The sequence below is a fragment of the Passer domesticus genome, chromosome 1 (assembly GCF_036417665.1).
Source record: "Passer domesticus isolate bPasDom1 chromosome 1, bPasDom1.hap1, whole genome shotgun sequence".
Lineage (NCBI taxonomy): Eukaryota > Metazoa > Chordata > Aves > Passeriformes > Passeridae > Passer > Passer domesticus.
The window spans coordinates 99,579,540-99,598,793 of NC_087474.1; the positions used below are offsets into that span (position 1 = coordinate 99,579,540).

Genomic DNA, 19,254 nt, shown 5'->3' on the forward strand with positions numbered 1-19,254 from the left:
GCCTGTCCCTTATGGGAACAGAGCGTTCCTCCCTGAGGACAGGGAAATCCAGTCTGTGATCCCATGTGACTTTTGCATAGGAATCTGATTGTCAGGGGAAGGCTAGAGCTGGAAAATCTCAAAGTCTCTGGCTTTTGATGGCTCTTTGAGTGACAGCTGTCTTGTTCATCTCAGCAGCTGAAACTGAAACAATGATCTAAGGAGGGTATTGCTACTTGGGGGCCTTTGTAGTCTCCCCTATATCTCAGTAAGTGTTCACTTGTAGTTGCAGGTTACAGCACAAGTGAGCTTTTTGTTGCTCTAAAGTTTTTCCTGAATTATTCCCTTGCAAGTCCTGAATAAAGTATTTGGAATAAACCAGCCTGGACAACTCAAAACTGCAGTTCTTTTACAGGAAAAATCTTGGGCAGCTGCTGTACAAATCATAAGACAGGAAAGAGCATAGTCTTTATAGGTTTGTATGAATGTGTTCATCACTGCCTCAACTCCCTTATTTTGTATTTTAGGATGAGGACAGTGGGAATTCTGCCTTTGGGTTTGACCCTGAATCATGAAGAATGCTCTTTATGAGCTACAGTGTTTTCACAGGCCACCTGGTGTAATGGTTATTCAAGGACATAATGAGTAGCTGAGATCTAACACACATAATATGCACAGCAGCTGCTGCTCTCCTGCGTTTTCAGGCTTGGTAGCTGTGAAACTACAACCTTTAAATAACACCCTCTTAACTCTGTAAAAGTTTAAGGATGCAGTACATAAGGAAGAAGCCAGAGCATCTTGGTTTAGAGCATCTCAGCTGGAGCAGAGCAGGCACAGCCGTCTGGGAGGCTGCTCAGCCTTCCTCTGCCAGGGGAGGGGGAACACAGCCCTGAGAGAAGGTGAGGGAAGGCCCTAATTATATAATCATAGGTTTGCATCCAAATGTGCCAAAATGGAGTTTATGTTTCTTCCCTGCATGGCGTGAGATCACCAGAAAGCAGACATGCCTTGCTAAATGAAGGGAAAACAGCCTTGCTGGGAGGCATGATTGCTGGCATGATCCTTTGGTCAAGCACACATCATCTGCTCTGGGAGACATTTTTATTTCTGTCATGTTGTGCACTTAAATTTGGTTTTCATTTAAGTTAGCAAGAGCTAACCAGCCCTCAGAAGGAGGACTGCATCATGCAGCTCATCCTGTACATCTGAGCAGCCACCGAAAACACAGTGGCAGAGACTTAGCAGCCACGTGCAGGTTAGCTGAAGCTGTCCACAGACCAGGGCTACTGTCAAACTGCTGTGCTGTGCATCACCACACTGACAAGAAAAGCCTCTCTGGGAAAAGGTAACCACATCAGGCTTTCTAAGTAAATTATGTGGGTTTTTAAATTTGTTTTGTCTACTGCAAAAATAATTGATATTACACATTGAATTTAGAATTTCAGTTACATAAGTAATGGGCTTAGGTAGTTGTAGCAAAACATTTATTTTGGGTGTGCACAAGAAAATCAAATGAAATGCTAGAATAGTAAGCATACCAGAGGAGGAAAAGGTCACCTTGATCTTCTTTCTCATTCAATCAGAGTATGTAGCTGGGCTGGTGTCAGGGTCATCCACGTCCCTGGGGACTCTGTATTTCCTGTCAGGGTATCTTCTATCACATCATCTGTCATGTTTGTATGGAAAGCTTAAATGCTGAGCTAGCAGATGGAAACTGGGATTAGGTCACTGTCCTGGGTGTCTTGATTTTTAAACTGCATGTGTACTTTACCCTGGTAAGCCAGAAAAGACTGACAGCAGTGATTTTCCCAGTTTTTTCTTCCCTAAATGACGCTGTTTGGGGGATTTGATTTAAATTCATGAGTAATTTTTGGCATAACCAGAAAAAAAAATCTAGTAATTTCATAATGATTTAAATCTTTCTTTTGCCAGACTATCCTCATAGTGCACAGTGTGCCTATTCAGACTGAGTTTCCAGGACACCAGGGACATAATAATTGCATTTATTCCCCTTGGATAAAAGATGTGGATACACTAATGCCCTGTCATCTTGGGTTTCTCTGGAAGCACCACAGATTTTCAAATGGGTGCACTGCAGTCCTGTGGTTTGCTGTCCCTTACCTTTGAATAAGTGTAGTGTCATGGTGCATTTTGAATTCTGCCTCACAATCTCTGACATTTCAGCGCTCTGAAATCAAGCTCAGGAGGCAAGAGAATGTGGCCATGGCCTCTCTCACTGCCACCTCCACACCCTGCCTCCAGTTGTCCTTCTCCCAGAGGGACTCTGACAGATGGAGCTGCTGCTGGGCCCTGGGCTGCTGCCAGAGGGGCTTCTCTGCAGATCAGTGGTATCCGTGTCCAAACCTGTCACTGCCTGGATGCCCTTTCCAACCTGGGAAGCTCCTGGGAGTTCTCCTGGGAAGTCAGCCCAAGCTTGCACAGGCTGATTCGCTCACACACCCCTATAGAAAATGGACTACTGTATGACACAGTAATGAAGTTATCATTTATTAATATAGCAAATGTCTTCTCATGATTGCTGCCTGTAGTTTTATATGTACAATGTTATTTCCCATTGTAAATTCTGAGTCAAGAAAAGCCTGTTGGCTTTGGACTCTGCCAGGAAGTAAGTCAGAGTGATAAATGTTATAAATATAAATTTTTGTAGACCATTCTACATTTAGATAAATATTAATATTAATACTAAATAAGACATGTATAATTACATCATTAGACTTTAAAGAATAATTTATTTTGGCAAATAAACTCCCAGAATGATGAGGATTTGCATTCTCTGAAAAGTTAATCAAATAATAAAAGACAATGAAAGTAGAACAGAACAACCCTTGGCTAGAATAAGATATTGCAGTTATTGCATATCCATGTATCCTAGAATATAAACATACCATATGCACTTGAATATATATTTTTATCTTTTAACTTACTTACTAGAGTTGATTCAAATTACTGTTTCAGGTTATACAGTGTGATATCAGTCAAGATATTTAAAAAAGTGTGATCTCATGTACAACCTAATTTCAAACGATCAAGGACTTTATTAAGCATCCTAAGAAACAGAAACTTCCATGCAGAAGAATTAATGCAAGCTCTGTTCACTTACTTTAGCACAACTGTTGTTATGCTTCATGGATGATCTGCCTTAATTTCTTTATATTTATTTATACCTTTCTCAGTTTCCTGAAGAACACCATCATTATAAAATGATGGTGTTAACAATTCACATTAAAGCAATAATTTTTTTAAACAAAGTCTTTTTTTTTAATTTCATTATATAGCTCTTTCTTTGGTACATAATATATAAATACCTAATATTTGTAGGTGTTAAATTCGTATGAAATATACTACTAAATTTCTGTTCAGAGCTAGAAGTCAGTCTAATAAACCAAGTAAGAGACAGAAGTATAATAAGGAAGGTGAAAACAAAGTTTAAAAGAATCAGTAAAAATAATTTTTGAAAGCTTATAAAAATGCAAATTCTTGAAGTTTTTATAGAAGATTCTTCTTGGACTGCAAAATTACTAGATTCTTTTATGAGATCAGGTTACTTAATGATATTTTATGTGCTACTAGCATGCTCTGTCTTTTTGGCAAAATACTATTATTAACATAGTGGAATACATCCAGGGTTAAGACTCCTTAGCTTTTATCCTGACTCAAAGGATATCCTGTTTGGCCTTTGTGTGGTCTGACCTTTCTGTCTGTTTTGCTTTATGGATGACTGAAAGATTTATAGCCAGAGAACTGGCTATGAGGAGTAATTATCACTTGTTATATATACTGCTTTTGTAACTCAAGATTTCCTGTATGCTGTGTCTATGTTTCCAAAGCAATGAAATCAAGATTTTCATAAATAAAATACATAAATAAAACTTTAAATGAAATAAATAACTATGCAGCAGTTAAAGATGGAAATAGCATTTCTTAGGGCAAAACAAATTAAAAAACCCTAATTACAAGGGCAAAAACTGTCACAATTCAAATCCTTGCAAAGGTAACATGTTTTTCTTCCTTGAGTCCTTCTTTTCTGGCAGCTTCTGCTGAAAAATAATCTTCTATCTGACCTGACATTTTCTTCCTTATTTGAACTGTGATTCTTAATCTCAGCATTTTTGTCTTTAAACAAAGAAATGGTTGCCTGCAGGTGAATGAAAAAGGTTTTGCTCATTCATTATTTATAAGCTTCTATTGTGATTCTTTTTTTTTTTTAATTGGAAACTTTCAACTCTTGTTGGTTATTGCTGATATGTGATAAGGATAACTGAAAAGCTTCTCAGTCCTGTCTGACAAGGACATATTATGAAAGTTAAGATTGCATTAATTTGCTAAGACTTTCTACATGATCCACAACATGAAATGTTTCAGTATTTATTCTGAAGGAAATTAGCTTTCCTGACACTTAGCTTCATTCATTATTGTAAAGGCATTTGAGACAGCATTTCCAGTTATTTGGTAGATTGTTATTTCATGAAACAGCTTTCAAAACAAGTGAGACAGGGCAGGTTAGCAGAGACTTTGCAGGCAATTTGCTCAGGATTTATTGAAACATGGGAAGTGTTCTGAGCTTTGGCATCAGTTTTCAGCCTCCAGCTTAAGTTCTTCACTGTTTGTGTTTGGCCAGTCTTCTTTCCCGTGACTTGCTCTCTGAACACTCTTGGCCACAGGATTGCTGTCGCTCAGTGCAGCACATAATCTCTTCAGGAGCCTGCCCAGGAGGCAATAGAGGGAATGAGAAAGAAGACCTAAGACCTGTCAGTGACAAATGATTGCTAGGTGACTGGCAGCGTAAAGTGTTAAAGAAAAGCATTCACTCTTTAAAAGGGAGTGTGGGCAGAAGCGAAATTGGAGAAAGACAAGCCTCAGGACACCATAATGTAATGTGTCAGAGCACCCTTCACTCTCTGCACTGAACCTATCAGCGACTTGCCAATAGCTTGCTAATGGTGAGCTTTAAAACAAGTCAGATGTGTCTTTGAAAGTGTGAGTACTTGTGCAGTGGCATGATTTTTCATTCATGTCTAGGAGACTGATTTGAAATTTGAGTTTAAAATCTGTCGTTGTTTAACCCCAGTCAGCAACCAAACCCTACAGAGCCACTTGGTCACTTGTCCACCAGCAGGACTGGGGAGAGAATTCACAGGATTAATGCACAGAATTTAGGGGTTGACATAAAGACAGTTCAACAGGAAAAGCAGAAGCCATTCACACGAGCAAAGCAAAACGAAGAATTCATTCACCACTTCCCATGGGTAGGCAGCTGTTCAGCCATTTCCAGGAGAGCACATGAACCTTTACTTGAGAAGACACATTCTGTCACTCCAAATATCCCCTCTTTCTTCCTTCTTCCCCCACTTTATATGCTGAGCATGATGCCATATGGCCTGGAATATCCCTCTGGTCAGGTGAAATCACCTGTCCCGGCTGTGTCTCGCCCCAAGCTCCCATTCACCTCCAGCCCCTTGCCAACGTGTCAGTAGGAAAAGCAAAAAGGTCTTAAGTCTGTGTAAGCCCTGCTCAGCAGGAACAAAACCATCTCTGTATTATCAACTCTGTGTCCAGCAGAAATCCAAAGCACAGTCCTGTATTAGCCACTGTGAAGAAAATTAACTTTACCCCAGATGAAATCACCAGAAAATCTTTCAAATTTTAGAGCCATTCTCCTCTTCAAGTATTTCAGGTGCATATGGACCATGCTTAGTTTCACCTGTTGGCAAACTCTTCCAAAATTCTTCTGAGACCTGATGACTAAGTATTCCCTATAGCTGCCCGCAGTTCTGTTGAGCTGTGATGTATGAATAAGGAATAAGGCTCAGAAACTCAATGGTTCTGTTGTAGGACAAGGTTTAATAATATTGGTTCCTGAGATAGGCTGCTGAGTGCTGATTATGCAGCAAGATTTTCTAAAAGGCTAAGCTTCCAATCACTCCCACTGAATTAGGATGGTTAAGCAAAAGGGGCATCTGGAAGACAGTGGGAGAAGGGATTGTTAAACTGATGTCACAGGAAGGTTTAAGGGAGTGCAGTGATCATTTACTGTGTGGACAAGCAGGAGAGGCTGTATAAAAAAAAATGTTGAAAAGCTTTTCAAGGAGGAGTCATGGAGGCAGCACCTTTTGCAGGCATGGTTTTTCAGAACAAACAAAGACCTAGGTACTTTTTAGGGTTGCAGCTATATGTAATATTTTTCTGCTGCTTCTAAATCAAGCATAGCCTGTGTCCTCTAGATGAGAAACCTCTATGACCCTTGGTTATATGGAGAACAGTCCATGCTAAGTTTGTCAAATTTACTTTAAAATTTACTTCATATTTGTTGGAAAGTGAATACTCATCACTTGCTCATATTTCTCTTTGTAGTTTGCATGGAATTCTAAGAGCTGCAGTGACATAAGAGTGTTCTTAGTAGTGTCAAGCTGTGGTAAGCTATAATGAGTTTTAAAATCCTTAATCTTCATTTGGAGCCAAGTGTTTTGGGCACTTGTTTTGGACAGACATGTAGTTTGGCTTTATGGTAGCACAGACATAGTTTTTACATGAGTATATCCAAGCAGACACATAGGAGTTAGTGAATGGATATGAATATCATTATACATATTTTTGAAACTTTTTAGGATATGGTGGTTTTTCAGAGGGGCCTTTATAAGCATAAATTGTACTGGTGCTTATACAGATATAAACATTTTTGTGTTTGCTTAATTGCATCACTGTGAGGGTTATTTGCAGTCAGACTGACATAACTGAGGGTGCTATTAGCTTAGTTATTAGTTAGCTAAGCTATTAGCTTAACACTGAGGGTGTTATTAGATACTGTGTCATTGAAAGCTAGACAGCATTGTCTACATAGAGGAAAATAAAAGAAATCCATCTGTCCCATCTCTTAAGCATTGCAAGTGCATTTCTCTTATCCTTAAACACTTTCAGTAGAAACTGTCTTCATGAGGTGTGAATAAGTACACTTACAAAAATGTGGTGAAAATAGAAATTATGAGGAACTGAAGGAACTGAAACTAAGAATAGTCTCATCTGGAAATTCTCAGTGTAAGTGGATAACTGTCAAACTGGCAATCATAATACTGCTGTGCATTTTGGTAAGTTTGTTTCATTCAGCTGATATCAGTTGCAGGATTTTTTTTTTTTGCTTTTATTCAACAAGAACATGTAACTATCTGATATGCTCCTGAAAATCCTCTGTACAAACTTTGTGAAATGTGAGTGAATTAATTAAGTGGTAGTGAGTCAATTTGTGTGGAGTTGCTTAAAGTGGGCTATAAAATTATGTAATAAAATATGTAGAGAAAAGCATTTTAATATACCTGTAAGAGTATCTAATTCTTTGTTGGCAGAAGGCTTTCATCTTGACCATATAAGTAATCTCTTCTGTGACAATTAATTAACAATAAGGATTGCTTATAATTCCATGAGAATTATAGGCATAATTTACAGTCACATTTTTCTGGGCCAGTTTTATCTGGGTTGGTTAGTTTTTATACTGTTTTGTTTCTCTGTGAAAGAACAGCTTCAGATTCAAGTTCTGAAATTTCTCTGCTCCTGTCATGGTACTGATAAACATTATCTCACAACCCCAGTACATTTTCCCTCATATTTTTCTTCTGCATTTTATTATGAAGTTCAATACAATATCTCCATTATGATTACAGAAAGATCTAGTTAAAAATAATAGAAGTACTACAGAAAGAAACCAACATCATATTCTGAATATTCTGAAAAGCACTTTGTTGGTGTTTCTTTGAAGGAGTTCTACTCTCCTGTCCTTTTGTTGTTCACACTCAGAGGTTTGACAGATATGAGCTACATTATACAAAAACTATACTAGCTTTAATAATTCAGAATTTCCAAAGGCAAGTGGAATGGCATATAGAAAAGTGAGCCTGCAGTCCCATCCTTAGCTGTATTGACCTGTGCAAGAGAGGAGAGCCACAGTCCTGTCTCCTTGCTTCCTTTAATTAATATTTGGAAGTGGCTTTGTCACTGATGAGCACTTGTGCTTGGGGATTTGAAAAACCAGCAGCTGTAGTTGTCCTTGCTGGGAGAACAAAAGATCACAAAAAACCTTTTTGTGTCTCCCCCTCAGCACCCCTCTAGTCACATCATAAAATGGATAGTATATGCTTCCTCTCAATAAAAGTATGTTTTATTTCCCTCACAGACTAATTTCCACAGTTGTCATTACTTTAAGATATCAAATATCTTTATTACTCTTCTTGACTTCAATAAAATGTGGCATGTGAAACTGTCTATGAACTGTCCTTTCCTGTTGGTAAGGGACAAGGCATTGATCATGTGGTTTCCTGATAGTAAATATTGTGGTTTTTCCCCCACATTCTTAGGTTTCTAAGTCCAAAAATCTTGCTCTTCAGGCTGCTGTGGAAGTTTGTTTCTCTGAATACTGAGCTCCATTCCTACAAGGGTTGGCTCCTGGTACCCAGGCTAGCTAATTACAGGACTAGGCACATTCTCAGTGTTACTTCACCTGTGAAGGAAACCATGTAAGAATGTATAAGCGTTGAAAAGAAATGGTGTCATCTGTCACATGAAATAATCACACAAAAACTTCTTTAATTTCAGTACTGTAATCAGACCACAGATTTACACTGGTTTTTTGTACATGTTTTTCCACCTGTTATGTGCTTCCCACATCTCATCTAGTCTCAGTAAACTCTCCATACAGAAGTGGTTGCAGAGCAACTTGTTTCCTTTCGGTGCTCATCAGAGCTATGAGCCTTTAGCCTGTTGCTGTGAAGCTGGGGCTAGACCAGCACCAAGGTGTGTGTCATCCCTTTTTGCTGTCAGGAGATGCTGTGGACTATCTGGTATCTAATATGCCCACTGCATATCAATTTGCAACCTGATGTTTTTCTCTCTTCTCTCTAGGTTATGTTTTGATGTTTTAGATCTAGAGGTAACAGTTGTCATGCTACAAATACAAATGGAAGTAAATTGCTTCTGTTTTTTGCATTAAACATTTTAGCTTTTAGATGACTACTGGGAATATTTTATTTAAGATTGTCAAGAATTGATTCTGTATCTGTTTCACAGTGAATGTTCAGTCTGTGACAGAAATTATAAACTTATCTTCACTTCTAAAGTGTGTGATGCCATGTGGGTGGGCTTTGTGGAACTGCTGCTAGACACCAGGGGATTTTGCTTTTATTCCAAACTAGTCTTAGGTCCATCCAAGTGGATCATGCTCATGGGAAAGGCAAAGTCTTCAGACTGAAAACTCCATAAATCTTCAGAACTGCAAACTCCAGCACTTGATGGGTGTGCAGTAAAAGCCTAGGACCCTCTGTCAGATTTCCAGCCCAGCCTACAATTTGTTGCAGACAATTTTAGAAATATAACAATAGATATAACAACATAACAATAAAAATAGTAGTTAGTGTTAAGGAAATTTTTTGCCTCCTGTGAGCTCTCAGATTAGTATTAGTCAGACTGTTGATTTTACTAAAATGGAGCTAGATGCTCTATTCAGCAGAGCTGAACAGGCAAAATCACTTTGAGTGAGAAAGGAGAAAAGGTTAATGTGGAGCTGTTGGGTGAAATACAGTCTTTCCAAATTTGCCATCTAGCTCAAGATCATCAGCTCCCCAAATCAGTGTCACGAATAGGGTCATGAGCTCAGAATTTAAATGTAAATTGGGTTGTGCATGCCCAGACAGAGAGGCCTGAAAGGAAATTTTTGTCTCTGCTGAGCCAGCTCTTTACACTTGTGTTCAAGGGTGCCAGGACAAGTGAAGAGCTGAGCATCTTGACTCCATGTTTCAGAAGGCTGATTTATTGTATTATGATATTATATTATATTAAAATGCTATACTAAAACTATACTAAAAAGAATAGAGAGAAAAGATCCTTCAGAAGGCTCGAAAGGACAGGAGTGGAATGATAACAAAAGTTCATGACTCTCAGAGAGTCTGAGCCAGCTGACTGTGGTTGGCCATTGATTAGAAACAACCAACATGCACCAATCACAGATGCACCTGTTGCATTCCACTGCAGCAAATAGTTATTGTTTACATTTATTTCCTGAGGCTCCTCATCTCCTCAGGAGAAACTCCTGGCAAAAGGATTTTTCAGAAAATATCATGGCGACAGCTCTTCAAAGAAATTTTTAGCCAATGGTTAAATCTTTAGCCTGTGGTTTGTAAGTCTTATCAAAATGTAAAAGTTTTAGTGTAAAAATGATAATTCAGTAAGCTCTTGCACTTCAAAGCCATACCAAAAGCTCAACAAAAATAGCAGAACATAATTGATGCCAGATGTTATCAGAAGTGTGGGATAAATGCATGTCAGAGTTCCAGGTACAGTGGCCAAGGCAGCAAACAAACAAATTCCTCTATCTGCATACTCTATTCTGTCAGGTACAAGAAGGCCATAGATGTGAAGACAGTCCCAAAATACCAGATGAGACTAACTGTAAAATTTTAACTCAAGTGTGTGTTGGCTTTAATTATATAACAGAGTGTGTTTTGCAGTCAGGGTATTAATGAGTTGCTAATTCTCACTCAGAGTAAGGGATCTGATTCCCAGCACATCTGCTAACTGGCCAGTCTGCTCCATACTGGCTGAAGCCTGTCACCATCACTCTCCTGGGAAATACTTCACAAAGCAAGATGTCCTGGTTGTTTAAATGGGAGGGAAATGTGTGATATAACTGTATGTGTTCTCCCAGTAAAAATGTCCTGCGTAGTGTGAGCCAGTAAGAAAATTTGTGGTCTTTAAGTTGGAGATGACTGTGTCCAATAGAAATTTCCTGATTATGTAAATGAGTCCGTAAAAATGCTTTACATTTCTTTCAAGTACCAGAAATGTTTCTTTTAATGATGTTAGCTGTCTGGCATTCTGATTTAATTATTCATGCCCTATTCTTTCATATTTCTTTTCCTTTTGACACACTGTCAAAAAAGAAAAATCAGTTAAATAGTTGAGAACATGTGAACTGCCATAAACAATCACTCTTGTTTGTTTCTCTGCAGAACAAAAAGAAGTAAAGGTGGGAGAATACAATGCTGTGGATGACACATTGGTAATAATCAACAACAGCATCAGGTTCCAAGGTAGGAGACAAAACTGGAAAGAGGCACAGGAGTGACACGGATAGCTGTATGTAGTTTGTAAGACTGTGTGCTCTTAAAAAGCTGTTGAAGGATTTTTAATATCTGTAGAAAGTAAAAGGGGAAAATTCTTCAAAAAATAGAATTCTGAACAGAAAATTGCAGTGTTTTCATATTGTGTACTTGGTTTTTATTCCAATTATAGGGCAAAAATCAAATTTATATGTGTACACAAATGTTCTTTGATATTTCAAGAAGCATGTTCTTCGCCAATTAATAATGTTCTATTTCATCCCCTTTTCCCACTCCCCCAGCTTATAGCTTATCTCACCTGAGGGATGCTCTCACGTTCTGTGTTTGCTGACGTGAGGAGGAGGTAGTTGTTTTCCTTTGGGAGGTGTCTGTTAGGTAATTAGAAAATAGGTTTTCAAAATACCAATGCTGACTTTAATATGGCCCATGGGAAACAGGGCCAGAGAGGGTTTTCAGACCAGCAGCACTCTGAAGATCTACAGCAGGCATATAGCATTTCTTGCTGTATCTTCCTGTCATTTTTTGTCCCATGCTGCTCCAACAGAACATGAGGACTTTCTTGGCCCTCAAGTAGCTGGAGTGCAAGCATATCCATGGTTTTGAGAGCCTGTGGTCATGGCAGCCAGGTGTGAGCTGAAATGAGTTTTGAGTGTGTCTCCTGTTGAATGCAGACATATATGTTCTTTTCAAAGCTAAATTTTAAGATTTAATCTTAAGGTCTGCTATGGTGCAGTTCAGTGAGAGAAAGTGAATTGGCTTTGTGACTTCTGTGTGGTTTTCCTCTGGGATTGGTGAGGTGCATGATCAAGCTGTTGTGCTGTTGTACTCTACTACACATTTCTCCAATGTCCCAACACCCAAGGTTTGCATGAGCTTGGGTGGAGCTGCACTGCAGTGATCTAATTCATCACTGCTTGTCCATCTGCTGGAGCTGTCCACCTTTCCTTTTGATATCCCTTGCTGGACTTAGAAGAGCACAGATACACAAACTTCTCACGTGTCTCTGGGGAATGAGGCTTTGGAAATGAAGAGTGCAGAATCTCTCCCAGTTGTCAAAGTCTGGGAAGCAGCAGATTATTTTTGCCGCAAGGAGGAACTAATGATGTGGTTTAATACTGATTCAGTCCATTAATTTCCAGAGAATATATGAAGTATGAATCAAATTTCAGGAGACAGCATTGTTTATAACTTCTCTCCTTTACAGGCAGTACATAATGGAGAAAAGTCTCTGTATGGTCTTTTTTCAGGACAAGACTGCTAGGTCTCCTTCTGACCACATCTGAAAGTGATCTTTCCACCCATAACCTGTCTTATGTTAGTCTTAAGATGTATTAGGTGACTCACAGTGAATCTTTTCCTTTGACTCGTCTTAGCTTTTCATTGAGACAGTTGAATATTGATTGTGGAAGACACTGACTTCCAGTCAGTGGAATCCTAGTAACTTTAAGTATTTAAAAAGGAGAATAGTAAAAATGTTCCTGTTTAAACCTGTTCCTGTTTAAATTGCATAAAATTCCACAGCAACAGGAAGCAGCAGGATTGAATGCCCAGTGCACACACAAGAATATAAATGATGTTGTCTCACTCTGTGTTTATATTTAATAAATACAAACCAACAGTATACTCTGTAGAGTGTAGAAATAGTAGGGTGAAGTTTTATTTTTTAGTGTTAGTTCTTTTAAATCAGGCGTTTATTGGTTTTTTTGGCTTGCTACTTGTCTAATTTTATGAATTTCTATGGACTGTAAATACACACAATTGTGGAGGGAAAGAGGAAAATCTCAGGTACTTTTCTCCAGTATTAAATCAACAAATGGACCCTTCACTGCCACTTTTTTGTAAGAATCTAAAGGATTTTTTTTTCTGAAAAGTTGGACATAAAGGCCAAAGGATAGCAAGTTTCCATGGTCGGAATAATTTCAACTTAACTCTTAAAGGTAAAACTATTTTATTGTGTAAATCCTTGAATATTCTTTTAGGTGCAAGGCAGAAGAGTGGATGTAAAATTTAGCCATGGCAGCTGCTGGTCAGGTATTCATAGTTCCACTTCTGCAGCCATGCTGTGAAAGGAGCTGCTCTATCCTGTGCCCCTTGCAGCCCCATCGGAGATCCAATGCAAAAGGACAGGCTCAGGAACTATAGGGCACACAAATCTGTTTCTGAAGGAAGACAGTGATGCAAAAGGCCTTTTGCCAATCTCCTGCACCAAGGAAAAAATTAGTAAGCAGGTGAAATGGAGTGTGGGAAGTCGGGGATGCAGAGTTTTATTGCAGTTGTCAGGAAGTGATTCTCCTCATTAAACCGAGAAGCCTTTAATTAATTGGAGCTGACTGTCGATGAAGTACACAGCTTTAAACACAGTTTTTAAGTTCAGACATTCAAATCCACTGCAAAGTGGATCTGTCCCTATAAAACTTTTTCTATCCATTGTTCCATATAGTTCCCTTCTGTAGAATCCTGAGGGCACCAGCAACTCTCCCTTTGCTCCTCCCAGAGTTTCCCCCACCATGGCCACAGCCCAGGACCACATTTCAGCCCCAGGGCCATCAATCCCTGTCCCAGTGATGCTACACTAAGGCTTGTCTCCAGACAGGCTGTTAGAATTTGCTCTGGCAACAGCAATGGGCACAGAAATGATGCTTTCTGTTTTCTACTTATTGCTCTGTCAATTGTTTCAGAAAAGCATAACCTCCTGGTAAAATTTACACTCAAAGTATGCATTTTGGTGTTTATTTACTTTGAAATGATGCTAGTTACTATGTATGGGGTTCTGCACTGGGGTATGGTTGTGTCTTTTCTTCCAAAGAAAATATTTACCTGCCCCAGAAATGCAAATCTTTATGTCAATCAATGTGACTAACATATGTCTGCCAAAGTCAATGATTTCGTCAGCTACTGATGTGGTTCACAGTTGCTAAGTGTGCTAATTCAAGGTATAGTACTTAGATGAGGCAAAGTTTCTTGCAGAACTTCTGGTTGAGCTTTAGCCTTTTTTTTTTCCCCTTGTAATTCTAGGAGTTGAGCCTCCGAAGGACAAAACAATTATACAAGAGGAGCTGCGCAAAATCTCCCTGCCTCTCTACAGCATCCTCTCTGCCCTCACAATCCTAGGAATGATCATGGCCAGTGCTTTCTTGTTCTTTAACATCAAAAACAGAAATCAGAAGTAAGACATTCATGTTCCTTCTATCACTTCTATCTATGTTACTTCTATTCTTTTGTGTTTAATGTGGTGTTTGTAGAACCAGTCATGTAAATATATCTATCTACATATACATGTAGGGAAAATCTAAAACTGTGGAAAGGTGGTATTTTAGAGCTATTTAATTGAAATCACTGGGTAATATACTCACATTAAAACAGACTGTATTTAAATTCTTTTCTACTGTCTGAAAAGTGTAATTTACTATTTTAGGTTTGACTGTCTGCTAATAACATTAACTCTAGCTAATTAATCCATCAGTAAAAGAGGTCTTTTTACTAGGCATTCAAAAACCTGCTAAACTATATGTTCAAAAAAAATGCTAAACTTTATAAAACAGCAAATACTGTGCATGCCTTTAGATTTCATGGAATTTTAGAAGAGTTATCTCTTTGCCTGGTTACATAAAGCTCTTTATTGTTCTAGTAGCCTAGCAGTAATAGTTTCCTCTTTAATGCACTCTCACCTTTTGTCCATAGACTAATAAAGATGTCCAGTCCCTACATGAACAACCTTATTATCCTTGGAGGGATGCTTTCTTATGCATCAATTTTTCTTTTTGGTCTTGATGGATCCTTTGTCTCCGAAAAGACATTTGAGACGCTTTGCACAGTAAGTAATTCTATATGTTCTAGTTCAATTCTGGTTGAATTCTGTCTTAGAGAAAACAGAAAATGCAAACAGAAAAGTTCAGTGGTTGGATGTGTCATTCCATTAAATCACTGATTTTCATAGTTATTTTCTGGGACCAAGTTCTAAAAATGTACAAAGCTTCATTATGGAGGTGGTGGTTGTTGTTCATATTATTGTTATTATTATTATTGTTTATTATAGAAAATTTAAAATGCATTGGGATTTCATCTCAGACTGAAAGGGTAGATGTATATTCTTGCCTTGAAATAGTATCTAGAAAGATGATTTACTGAAGATGATTTTTGTGTTTGTAGCAGGACAACTTGTAATACCTGTAAAGCTACTTCTTTATATGTTACATATTATTTTAAACTGCATGGCTGCTGCTTGTCTAGATCTCTTTAGTCAGTCTCTTTTGCCAATTCTCCAAAGACTTCAACTATTATTTCCAGGCAATGCTATAAATTCTCACAAGCCTAGATCCATACATTCTAGTTAAATCAAAACAAGCAACTCTGAAACCAAATTAAATACGTCCGCCTAGAAACTTGTCTTAATTGTTCGGTGTTATATGCATTTACTCTGACTGACAGAGAGGTCTTTCCAAAGAACAGATAGGGCAAGAACTTCACTTCAGGGATACTCCTTCCAGAAGCAGTACAAAACAGTATTTAAATTTATCCAGTGTATTCTCAAAAATTTTTATGAGTCTGCTTGACCTGTTGCCTAAAAATATCACACTTACTCAGGAGTTATCTTCACTATCATTTTGATTCATCTTCACATCTCTAGAAAGTTGCAGTTCACAGCACTTTTTGTTTTTAGGGGTCTGAATTTCTGATGTTATGACTGGCAAGAGAGGAATTTTACTTGAAGAGGACTATTCAAACCATGAAAGTTGGATACCTGAAGCTAGTTGATGCAAATACATCCCAATATGTCAACTGAAGCCCTGCATACTGACTAGAATCCTTATAGAAGTGAAACACTGTGTGATCTTTTTAGTTAGACCATTTGAAAACACTGGAGATTCTGTAGCGAATGCCAAGGATGGATTAGAAGACATACTATGGGTGAATGTACAGGATTATATAAGGAAAGTTTTACCTTCCTTAGCTGGGCCTGGACCCAGCTGTATTTCGGACACTTAGACTTTAGCAACACAGGAGAGGAGAAGGAAATAATATCCAGTCTTCCTACAACTAGAGCTCTAATTCTCAGTACAGCTAGTAAAAATAGATGCTTTGAAGATTTGAAAAGGATGATCCTGGTCACCTCTCACAAACTAGTCTATAACTCTGTGAATACAATGGGGCCAATAGGAAGTGGAAGATGACATAATCCATTTTTTTATCCAGGAATTATATCCTTTTTTGTGAAATAGCTTCTGATGGAGCAGAAGTGTCATTAGGAATCCATTGTTGATGTCAATCCTCATTCTTTTTTCATCATCCATTGCAGAAGGATCTAGTGGCATGGGGCACAACTTTTTAGTCTTGATGTCTGCTCACTCTTGAGGGGCTTGTATCCAGAGCTCCTGAGTTCCCTGCCAGGCTGCAGGCCATTGTATGACTGGGCTACAACCCTTCTCTGGAAGCAGCCATGCACTGCTGAACAGAAGGAAAGTGGGAACCAGAGGTACTTACCAGCAACTAGCTGTTCTAGGAAACAGATTTCCAACCAAATGTAGCTATATAAGACTAAATAAGATGAAATTGAGTCCTGTTTTACATGTGAAACAGTTCAGCCTTAACTCTGAAAATGAACCAATGTCCAAAATCCTTTTCCTCTGAGCTAGAACATTTCTTCTGATTTTTCTCTAATCTGCCTCTCAAAATGTTGTCGCTAGTCTCATTTTCTAAATGCAACCAAATTTAACTCTGGGCCACTTATTTTGTCTAATCATATGTATCTCTTCCTTTTGTTCCAGTTTGTGTCTGTAACATGATATTAGGTCTGTGTGTCTGCTATAAAGGGGTAGATCTTCACTTGAATAAAACACTTGACTTAGGTGACCAGTAAAAGAAAGGGGTGGAGGAGAATGCTCTGTCCTAGAGCCAAACTTTGACTAAGAAATATCATTTCATACCTTAAGCAGAGATTTAATTTTTTTTACATAGTTAAATGCTGTATAAATAGAGCAGAGTCTGAGATTTCTTCTCAATCTTGGCTTTCCAGGTTTTGAGTCCAGTACAGAAGCATTTCTGATTGTGTTTTCCTGTGTATGGCTACTGATGTGTCTTATGAACCCCAGTTCTGTCAGCAATTAATCCTACAGTCATAGATGCAACAAATCTTTCAGTAGCCACCCATTAGGAAGGTTTTTCCAACATCCTACTCATTAAAGCAATTATTTTTAAATTTTTCCTCTATTTATATTCTTTTAAATGGGATAGTTTATGCTTCTCTTAGATATCATCTCTACATGGCTACCATTCACTGTGGCAATGCACTTTTATTTTATCTAGAAATCTCTGAGTTAGTGCTGGGAAATTTATAAATACGGGAGGCAAATACACTTACCTGTTGGATAACTCTTGTCTCTCTCCTCCTCTCCTCAAAACATCCACCAAGTGCTGGGTACAGAGCAGTACATTTGGCTCCATGTCACGGACATTCCTATTCCCATGTGGGCAATATGCTTAGTGGTTTCATAAGGTCTGCTTTCAGACACAAGTGCTTATAGGATCAGGCCAGGACAAATCTCTTCATCATCCATCTCCTTTGAAATGCATGATTTTGTTTACTCATTCTAGCCATGAGAGATTAATTTAAAATTCCCATTTTATTTCAGACTGTGGCTAAGTCTTAAAAAAAAAGCAGTTACAATTGAGAACAATCATAAAAAGCCATTGAGGCAAGTTGTCAGGGTGTAACTGTATCTCAGACACAGAGAAGAGCCATGTGTCAATGAAAGGTGTTATTATTTTGGAAGGGAAGTAAAAGTTTTCCTTCCAGTTTTATAAGCACATGCAAAGCTGTAAAGCTGCCATTAGTGTTATCCCCTGTCTAAACCAAGTAATCACCCTTGTTGTCTTCTGTATTTCAGAAGTGATGAGGTGTCACCAGAGTAGCAGTATATACACAATAGCCAGTGTACTTAACTGGATATGTTATAATATGGTCTCTGTTTAATATTCTGACAATTTTTGGCAAACTTACAGGAGGTCCTTAAAACTTCTGTGTTTACTAAGGTGCTCCTGCCACAGCTAGGGGATTGGAGATAGGTGGTCTTTAAGATGTCTTACAATCCAGGCCATTCTATCACTCTGTCCTCACAAATTCAGGAAACATGGTTTCCAAATTGTAGGTATTACATTCAGCTCTGTTGGGTTTGTTTCCTCTAGAGCATGTTGTTTGCAGTGCTGTTTGGAGGGTGAAATGCTTTGCAACATCAGCTCTTTTTTTACTTTTCAACAATTTATGCCTATATGTGGCATATGCCTAATGTTGTAATATTCCAAGGACACTGACACATGACCCAAAATTATACCAGTAACACCTGAAAAGTTCAAAAGATGTATTTGCTAAGTTGTACTATCACTTTCCACTCTGTAGGGCACTGGGTATAGGAGGAGGTGGTCTATAAGTTATTATGCTGAAACATAGAAACAAGTGTTACACGTAGTTAAGAGTCAGCAAGCACTTTAAACATATAGTAAAATAATATGCTGAATACAGATATTATATTAGTCTTTAAAATTATAAAATGTGGACTCCATGACAGAGTGATAGAGTGGATAATTGGTTCCCAAACACACTCATTTTTATGTTGGTATGCCCATTTTCTATGGAAAGGTAATCAAGTATATTTAAATATATAATAATTCTGTGTTTTCACAGTAAGAACTCATAATAGCAAATGTAACATAATTTAGTTCCATGTCAGAATTAAAGATTAGGGATCATATTTTATAACTCCAATTACATGGAATTAAAATGATCCAGAGCAGTGAGTTCTGAGAAAGTGGTCAGTGTATTATTGAACCATTAGATAATGTCTTACTTAATAGCAACTTTATTGGTTGTGCAGAAAAAGAAAAAGCAATACAATATTTCATTATGTCCATACATATGCCAAAGTACAAAGGGTTTCAGAGAGAGAGAGAGAAGGAGAATGATTTATCTTTGTTTTTAATCTCAGAAACACCATGGTATCATGGAAAAAAAAAAAAAGACATTACAAGTAAGGGTGTGAAATGAGATGTGATGCCAACTGAAAAAATGCAAGCAAGTGGAAGCATATTTGAAAGCAGTCATTATATGGAAGAGAGAGACTCAAAATTAGCAATGCTAGTGACATATCCTATGAATAGAGTT

The 19,254-nt window shown here is 38.1% G+C and overlaps 1 protein-coding gene across 3 annotated transcripts in view; it reads left to right on the forward strand.

Annotated features, from left to right (window-relative positions):
* The window catches only part of GABBR2 (gamma-aminobutyric acid type B receptor subunit 2), a 457,331-nt gene that overhangs the window by 286,306 nt on the left and 151,771 nt on the right, over positions 1–19,254 (forward strand). For all 3 annotated transcript variants that reach the window (XM_064430950.1, XM_064430955.1, XM_064430964.1), the window contains 3 exons: positions 10,989–11,069; positions 14,115–14,265; positions 14,781–14,913. In XM_064430950.1, coding sequence (XP_064287020.1) covers positions 10,989–11,069; positions 14,115–14,265; positions 14,781–14,913 — 365 coding nt within the window. The remainder of the gene's footprint in view (positions 1–10,988; positions 11,070–14,114; positions 14,266–14,780; positions 14,914–19,254) is intronic.